Source organism: Danio aesculapii, unplaced genomic scaffold, assembly GCF_903798145.1.
Source record: "Danio aesculapii unplaced genomic scaffold, fDanAes4.1, whole genome shotgun sequence".
NCBI lineage: Eukaryota > Metazoa > Chordata > Actinopteri > Cypriniformes > Danionidae > Danio > Danio aesculapii.
Window position 1 is genome coordinate 1 of NW_026613773.1, and position 9,938 is coordinate 9,938.

At 35.8% G+C, this 9,938-nt stretch overlaps 1 protein-coding gene across 1 annotated transcript; it reads right to left on the reverse strand.

Annotated features, from left to right (window-relative positions):
* Nucleotides 1-95: 95 nt before the first annotated feature.
* ccdc66 (coiled-coil domain containing 66) lies at nt 96-9,641 on the reverse strand (the record flags this gene model as incomplete). The annotated part of the gene is made up of 11 exons (XM_056452684.1): nt 9,553-9,641; nt 9,156-9,214; nt 7,342-7,382; nt 6,874-7,201; nt 6,667-6,781; nt 6,324-6,430; nt 5,255-5,355; nt 3,790-3,882; nt 1,440-1,571; nt 759-979; nt 96-180 (listed from the first exon to the last, which is right to left on the reverse strand). Coding segments are annotated over exons 1-11 (1,296 nt in total), but the record flags the coding sequence as incomplete, so codon positions are not given.
* Nucleotides 9,642-9,938: the final 297 nt, after the last annotated feature.

The following is a 9,938-nucleotide window of genomic DNA, read 5'->3' on the forward strand; positions in this document are numbered from 1 at the left end:
GCTTGCTGCACATTCCAACATAATCAATGACCTCCGAAATGTTGAAATATCATTAATATAAAGTTATATGCCATACAGCAATGACTGAATCCTACCTGGTGTTCAAGCTGTTTAAGTCTTCGACGTTCTCGTTCCTCAATCTGAGCAGGGTCCAGCAAGGCTGTCATTGTGCGAAGGTAACTGGACAACACATTACAGATGTAATTTTTGTTTTTACAACTGAAAATCCTTTTTGAAAACGTGTATTTGAATACATTAGTAATTCCATTGCCCCAGATTATAGAATCAAACTAAAATACATTTAATTTAAACTGAGAACATGTTTGCAATAAGATCACTCCATGATTTGCTCTTAAAACCTACTGACAACACAAGTAGAGAAGGGCATTTTGGCTTCTCTGCGAAGTTAGATGTTGGCAAAACTGAACAAAACCTTAGCGAGTCTCGGCACTGTGGCAAACATCAAGCATGCCATATTTAGCACAATTGCTTCAAGCTTAAATGTGTTGTTCAGTCTTTCAAAGACCTTCTCGTTGGCTTTGTTTGAAATTCCCAAAAGGTCAACAGTTTCTGTAATACCTAGAGCTGACATTCTGGCACCAACAACCAAAAACAAAGTCACTGAAATCATCTTTCTTTTCATGCTCATGCTGAACTTCCAACAGATCCCCAAATGCATTGATAGCATTTGAATGGGTGTATCTAATAAAGTGGCCAGTTTGTGTAATGTCGTGTCATAAAATTGTCTTCTAACTGACCTTGTTCTCTGTTTGTTTCCCTGAGTAGTGTCAACACTGGCCCTTCCCATACTGTCCACTCCACATGCGCTCATGCCCTCCCATGCTGTGGACAAAGATCCAGATACAGATGGATGATGAGACAAACAGCTGTTTATGTCAGGTACCTCTGGTTTAGGAGCCATGGTCAAGGGCTGTTGTAGAGAGTCAAAATGAGCAGCCCACCGCTCAATGTCCTCCACCTGTGTAGGAAAAGTACAGACTATATGACAAAGATCATCTACTGTACATTATTGCAACCATATGTCACCCTCACTGGACATTTTAAATATGTTTTCAGAAAAGGAAATTGAACTGGATAAAACCAGGTTCAGAAATCTTTTATTTTGTTGACATATTAGAGCTGGAAATCTGTTTATTTATATATATTTATTATTATGTTTGAGTTAAATCAGGTAGTAGATTAAAATGTAACGTTTATTGTAAGTTAGTGCTACTTAAATGTCAGTTTGTTTGACTTAGGGCTTTTTTTAAGAAAATGCCATAAAAGATGTGTACAGTACTTAAACCTACAGCTGTGAAATACATTTAAATGTATATTTTCTTTAGTGTGACATAATATGTCAAAATCATGAAAAAAGTTTGACTAACTATTTTTATCGTCTAAATATTCTTATCTGACTCATCGTGAGACAAGTTCACCTGGCTGTTGATTTCTTTGTCATGCTTTCGCCGTAGTTTGGCCTCTTCTATTTGCTGGTCCAATTCCTGTAACCACCGTCTCTGCTGTTCCTCTCTCTGAGTGTTGAAGATGTCCTCCAAAGGAGCTGCTTCCTGCACCCACCAAACACCACAGACAACTCAGCTATTGTAGAGTCACACAGCAGAAATTGTTTAAGATGTAAACAAGGCAACAACCACAAGAATCCTTTACAAATCAAATACTTTAAGCCGTTCACATTTAAATGCTGTTTTTGAAAGATTAGACTTTCTTAGTGTACGAAAAAGGTCTAATGCTCTATATTAATGTATAATTATTCTTCATCACAACTATTCTTCAAAAATATAAAAATAATAACAGTACAACGAGACTAAACAAAATAATCCAGGTTTTTTGTATATTTTTTATGGATACATGGCAAACAAATTATGCAGTAGATTCTCAGAAAACAAACAAGACCCAGCATTCATAATATGCATGCTTATAAGGCTGTGCAGTTGGGCAATTAGTTGAAAGGGTAGCGTTAAAAAAATAGCAGTGTGGCACTCAATCAGTGAGGTCATCAATTTTGTGAAAAAACAGGTGTGAATGAGGTGGCCCCTATTTAAGGATGAAGCCAGCACTTTGAACATGCATTTGAAAGCCTGAAGCAAATGGGTCATTCAAGACATTGTTCAGAAGAACAACATACTTTAATTAAAATGTTGATTAAAGAGGGGAAATCCTATAAAGAGATGCAAAGAATTATTGGCTGTTCTGCTAAAATGATCTCCAATGCCTTAAAATGGAGGGCAAAACTAGAGAGACATGGAAGAAAACAGAAGACAACCATCAAAATGGATCAAAGAATAATCAGAATGTCAAAGGCTCAGCCAGTGATCAGCTCCAGGATGATCAAAAACAGTCTGGAGTTACCTGAAAGTATTGTGACAGTTAATGTGTGAAGCTAATCTATTTTCAAGAATCCCCGCAAAGACCTTCTGTTAAAAAGGGCATGTGCAGAAGAGGTTACTGTTTGAAAAAAAAAAAAAAAACACATCAACTGGCCTAAAGAGAAATGGAGGAACATTTTGTGGACTGATGAGAGTTAAATTGTTCTTTTTGAGTCCGAGGGCCACAGAGGCAGTTTGTGAGACGACCCTGAAAATCTGAATTCAGGCCACAGTACACAGTGATGACAGGGAAGCATGGTGGTGCAAGCATCATGATATGGGCATGTCTCTCCTACTATGCTGTTGGGCCTATTTATTGCATACCAGGAATCATGGATCAGTTTGCATATGTCAAAATACGAAGAGGTCATGTTGCCTTATGCCCTTGAAATAATTGTTTCATGAAGACAATAACCCCACACACACTAGTAAACTAGCAAATTGTTGTGGAGTGATATCAAAAATGCTGTTTCTGAAGCAAAACCATGAAATGTAAATGAATTGTGGAATGTTGTCATCATCAGTTGTGGAATGTAAAGAATCGTCGAGTGGAATAACAGCTAAGAGGTGCCACAAGTTGGTTGACTCCATGCCACACAGATGTGAAGCAGTTATTAAACACTGTGGTCATTCATTCATTCATTCTCTTTTCGGCTTAGTCCCTTTATTAATCTGGGGTCGCCACAGCGGAATGAACCGCAACTTTTCCAGCATATGTTTTACGCAGTGGATGCCCTTCCAGATGTAACCCATCACTGGGAAACATCCATACACGCTCATTAACACACATACACTATGGACAATTTAGCATACTCAATGTCTTTGGGAAAACAGGAGCACCCGGAAGAAACCCACGCAAACAAGGGAGAACATGCAAACTCCACACAGAAACGCTAACTGACCCAGCTGAGGCTCAAACCAGCGACCTTCTTGCTGTGAGGTAAACGTGCTACCCATTGCGCCACCGTGCAGCCACCTGTGGTCATACAACTAAATATTAGTTTAGTTTAGTGGGTCTTGTTTGTTTTCTGTGAATCTACTGCATCTGCTGGTAATTTATTTGCCATGTATCAATAAAAAATACTAAACTTGGGTTATTCTGGTCAGTCACAGTTTACTGTACTTTTTCTTCACAAACACATGTAGCTTTATTTAAATATTCGTTTTTTCATTCCACAGACGCAAGGTTTTTTATCTTCTATAAGTTTATTACATTCAGATTGCAGAAGACTTCTAATGTCCCTCAAAACATTTACCAAAAACATGTTTATGTGTTACAGTATGTGCAATTTACAGTGTTACTAAAGATAAATGTAGTAATACGATTTTAGCATTTTACAACATTTCAGTGTGGATTGGGAAATGCTTGATCTGGCTTAACATAGCAATGAAACCTCACCCCCACTATAAAGGCAGAGCGGATGGCAGCGGGAAGCTGTCTATGCATCTGAGGAGGAGTTCTGTGATTTGAACTTTCTGTTGCAGCAGCAGTCTGCAATAAGACATACATCTCAATCATGCTTAGACATACATATTGACTGGTTAAATTTAAGCGCCCAATTTTTTTAATGTGAATTTTGATGATAATTTTATGTTTTTTTTTTTATAGTCATACGTTTATATCATATTCCATGGATATACCTTTTAGTCATATAAAGTTTTCTAGCAGTTCACACTCAAATACCAGACATTTATGTTTATGACCTGCTACTGATGAATTATGCCAATGTTTATTTCATGCTGTAAAATATTTTTACACTTGTTTGAACTATTTGAGTACAATTTAAACAAGTTAAAGTACACTACCTGACCAAAGTCTTGTCGCCCATCCAAGTTTTATGCACAACAAATAATAACTTAACTTCTAGTTGATCATTCGGTATCAGAAGTTACTTGTATTTAAGGCAAAGGCCTCTAGATTATGCTTATTTTACCTAAATAAAATATGATCGTGCCTTGATTTTACTTATTTACTCAGGACAGTAAGGTCTGACTTTGCTTAGACAAAAGTCCTGTCACGTAGAAATTATGTCCAGTATAGAATATAAAGCAATGGTGCAGTGGAAAAAAATGAATATTGTGTATGACTCCTATGAGCTTGGAGGACTGCATCCATTAATCTCTGCAGTGACTCAAATAACTTATTAATGAAGTCATCTGGACTGGCAAAGAAAGTGTTTTTCATCTTCAATGCCTTCTACTCCATCTTACCCCACATATGCTCAATAATGTTCATGCCTGGTGACTGACCAATCCTGGAGCACCTTGACCTTCTTTGCTTTCAGAACCTTTGATAAGGGGGCTGAAGTGTGAGAAGGGTGCTATCCTGCTTAAGATTTTGCCCTCTCCTGTGGTTTGTAATGTAATGGGCAGCACAAATGTCTTGATACCTCAGGTTGTTGATGTTGCCATCCAATCTGCAGATCTCACACACACCCCCATACTAAAGTGTAACCCCAAACCATGATTTTTCCTTCACCAAACTTGGCTGATTTCAGTGAGAATCTTGGGTCCATGTCGCTTCTAGTAGGTCTTCTGCAGTATTTGTGATGATTGGGATGTAGTCCAACAGATGATTCATAAGAAAAATCTACCTTTTGCCACTTTTCTAAATAATCAACTAGAAGTCAAGTTATTATTATTCAATAACAATAAAGTTATTCATAGTGAAATGTATAGCCCCTTTGTGACAAACTCATTTAATTTGTCCTTTTCAATCACTTTAAATTCAATAATTCACATTACTGAGTGAACCTTGTCCACCACAACACAACAATATAAACATTAATACTAATTACATTATGACAAAAAAAAAAAAAAAACAACAATATGTTTTGCATTTCATAAAGTATGTATTTACTTACTGAGTCAGAGAAGTCTTTCAACCTAACTTCATATGATTCATTCGGAGCAGTCTTATCTTTGAGTCTGGCTTTTTGTTGCCTCTTTAGAGCCATCTGCTCATCTGTAAAATAATAAACAGCTCAGCCAAACATTTCACTGCAGCTAATTCAACAATCTCATGGCAATTCATAATTCTTTACTCAATGTTTTCTGCGAAACCACTACATGTAAATGTCATCCATTGCCACACATTTCAAAAACAAGTATTTGCACAGTTATTACAATGCAATAATGTTATTGCATGACTTGTATTACAACAAGTTTTTGTGACATGAACTCAAATAGCAGATATCTATCTTTGTGTAAACATGCAAGTTTGCAAACTGACACACCAATCAGAATGTCAAGATAACATAAATTGGGCCACAGTATATAACGAGATTTGGAAAATTAATTCTAATGATGGAAGCCCTCTTGGATAAAAGTACAAATAAAAGTTATTATAAATAGCAGGGTTTATACTACTTGTACATGCAATTTCAGTAACCAGCAGCAAAATTTTCACTCTTCTGTGTACAACAAATACTTCAGCACATATTTTATACCCTCAAACTTTTAAGCCAAGTACTTCCTAAATGTTGTTTTTTGTTCAGAACTGAGATCTAAAGATCTACTAAGTGGAGGTAGACAACTGTCCAATTAATCTTTTATCAGAAGAAAAAAAAATAGTATAGTATCAAAAGTTTTTTTTTTAAATTTACAATACAATTGTTGTACTTCATAGTAAGGGACAATATATTGAATTGTTGGTTTAAATTCAATTATTTGTAATTTGAACTTTTTTCTAGTCTTTTTAAATTTTCTTCAAGTTCTCTGACGTTAGGCCTGTCACGATATCTATTTTTTTTGTACGATATATTGCACCAAAATATACTGCGATATTATTAAGAACAATTTATTCCACTCATTATATGATGGCAGAATGACAATAAAATATCATATATATATATATATATATATATATATGTAAAATATAGAATATAATAGTCAGCATAAATGTTCAATAGTGACCGTACAATGTGACAGTACCCAGTTCTCTTCTCCATTGAGCTTTTTTAGCCTCCAGTTTCTCTCGCTCTCTTTCTCGTTCTCCGAATGTGCTGAACAACCCAGACTGCTGGCCATCTGACAGAATCCTGAAGGAAAACAGAAGAGATAGAGCTCAAAGTCGAAGCTCATTTTATAAGTTTTAAACAGCAACAACATCAAACTATCATTAGAAAAATCCAGTTATGTTATAGGTTTTACTTTGGAGCTCAGCCATCTTTGATGTAGAATTTTACTTAAACATAATATAAGAGTAAAACAACACATTTTTGAAACATTTCCTTTCATTTTAACCATAGCATCCTAATATGGTAGATTGTCTTACTGTTTGTCTGTCTTTTCTTCTGACGCTCTGTGCTTATAATCACAGCCATCCAGGACAAACTGTTCACCTGCTCCTGTCTTTCCAGGACAGTTTTCTTCTGAGCTGACCACAGTTTCTACAAACAAGATTAAAAAAGGTGTTGTCCTTAAAATTGTTATGAGTGAAAATATTTCAATTTATATTGATCATAAAACTGTACAAGCTCACCTGAGTGTGCGTTTTTAGCAGATCTACTGTTGATAGAGCTCAGGATTTGCTGAAACTGCTCTTGTGTCAAACACACTACACTCTCTTTCTGCTGCGTGAGAATGCGGGAATGATTCCTGTTGCTCTCTGACTGGACTCTTACAGCTCCACTGGACATGTTGTCCATCCTGCGCTTGGCATTTGTTATTCTGGGTCTGTCCATAAAATTCTGCTCTATTGAACTAACAACTGGTGCATCTTTGTACTTTCGTTCATGTTCATCTCTATCTGGTTGACGAGAACCTTGTTTTGAGTTGATTAATTGTAGTGTTTTTTTTCTAGGAGGATTCTGAGGGATTACACAAAGCAACATGTAATTAAAAACAAAATAAACATTTGATAACCTTCAGAATAAGCATGTTAAATTGAAAACATCAACAAAAACCAAATGTTTTCAAATGTATAGTCCTTGCATATAGACTTACTTACCCCACCAGAAGCTTTCTTATTAGAAGTCTTTGATTCAGCACCTGTATAAAATAAGATCATCAGCCAAACAGACACTGAATATAATCTCTGCTTCCCTAAGTCATTCACGGTGTTCAGTACCACTGCTCCTTATACGCAGAGTACGCAGGCTGCGTAGGGCATCAACTCCGGAGAGGGGCACCATCTCGGATGCTCAAAAAAAATTCTTAATATTCACTTAATAATATTAACATAAACTCATTGTAAATAAAATCTGTATTGATAATATGTTGTTAAATACATAAAAAAAATAATTTTGTGAAGAACGCAAAAACTTGTGACATATTTTTTTCCGTGTACGCGCATAGCTGCATACAAGCGGCGTGGCCCTGTCCAGTTATCTTTGCAGCTGCTAGCAGCATATAATTATAATTGATGCAAGTTGCAGCTCTATGCCCGGGAAAAGACAACAGCACAAAAGAAAAAAGTACAAAAAGTACAAGAAGAATCCCATGCATCACTTTCAGGTAACTTATGTTCACACAACATATTTTTAGTTGTTCAGGTAAATTAATGAGGCTAATGTTTAACTTTGCCACAACTGGACAAAATCTGCCTAATTTGTTGTTTACGTTCAGTTTCTTGCTTTGGGCTATGCATTGTGCTTTAAACTATGACAGGACATGTTCTATGACTTTTGGTGTTTTTACCACTCTTCCCCAAGTTGCTGATAATTACACACTCAATTATTTTTATTAACTTGTGCAAAACTTTACAAATCTGTTTGCACACCAGCTACATACACAAGCACTGCACAATTATTTCACTGTCTGTATTATTTATTTTTATATTATATTATATAATTCTTTGCAGTTATCATTGTTTATTGTTTTATCTATTTCTATACATTTCTTATTGCTGCTGTTGTTATTGCTTGTATCACAGCAATTAAAATAATGTCTCTTTAGTCTTCACATCAGTGGATTTGTGTGTGTTTAATAGGCCGTTTTTCATTTTTGTACATTACTATATGAAATTATTTTATTTAATAAACCTTTAATAAATTATTTAAAAATACACTCATTAATTAATAAAACCCCAAATGTCTTTGATTTATACTGAAAGCAAGGGTCAGATTTTGTCACTATAGATTACAGTGCAGGTTAAATCCACATTTTGGTTGTAGTTTAGACACATTATGAAGAGTGCTTGACTAGCCCATTGTTTTAATGGTATGTCATGAGTATTTCCTTTAAATTACCAATTTCTTCTGTATTCTACATGGAGGTTCAATGCTGAAATTTGTCACAAAAGAAGATGAGGTGGCATCCAGCACTGCTAGAGGCACCAGCAGCTGCACAAGTACAGACACAGGATGCAGCACTAAGGACCGTCCATCTTTACAGGTACAGAGAGGGTTTTATTCCTTACCTTTTGTAAATGTTTGAAATTGGGAATGCTTCTAAAGAAGACACGTCAGTGTTTATTTTAATGTAAACTATTATTTCGTAATGTAAATATTTGAATGTTTAAGTATAATTTTGAATGTTTATATGCATATTTATGTATATAAATATATAAATACATGTTTAAATACACATGCTTGTGTGTGTACGTATGTTTGTGTGTTTTTGTTCCTCTGTGGGAGCACCACAGTAAAATAGGGGCACCGTTTTGGCCAGCAGTGGCCCTGACGGTGTTAACAAATGTAGGTTAAAAACATTTGACCTACAACTCATGGGAGTTTTCATATAGTTTCCTGTACGTAGAAGATTAAAGATGTACAAGATAGATTATAAGGAGTAAAAAGGAGGTAAAGGAGGTCATTTTCTTACCATATTTAGCCAGCACAAGCCTAGGTTTGCCATTCTCCAATTCAAACAACAGACCATCGCTGCAATATAACCCAAAACAAAACACCAACACAATGCCATTATTTTAAGAACCATTGTTACTGCAATGATTCATAACTGCGATTTGCATATCAAGCAGCTATGGTATAACTATCACATATAACCACTGTTTAACGCAGTCACCAATTGTAAATATCAATCGAAAAAAGGTATTTTAGAGGACTTTGCTTAAGGTTACACACATAATTTATCATATCCTTTCTTTACTAATCACTAAAGCAGCGAAAAACGCGGTGACGATTCGTGGAAAAATACTTTATCTTACATGGTAAAAAGAGCATTTTACTAATCACGAAAGGTCAGTGAAGACCACACTCACCCCAGATTCATCATTTTAAGCAGCAACCCTTTGATGCCTGCTGTGTGTACGTTCTGTTAAAGCGCTTGTCCGTTGCTGCTCGCGACCACTAAGCGCTCCTTTGATTGGCTGAAGTAGATTCCCTTCGTCTACTTCGAGCGCAAAGGCACCAAACATCAGAAAGCGCTTTAGTGCCTCTTCAGGTAGCCCACGGAAGTGCGACTAACTCAACAGATTTGGAAAACACCATAAAAAGCCGAAGTGCTGCATATTTTGTCACTGGGAGGTTCGATGTATGTATAGTAATATAGATATAGACATATATGGATAGTGAACCTTCACTTCAGTTCGTTTAAGCATATATATATATATATATATATATATATATATATATATATATATATATA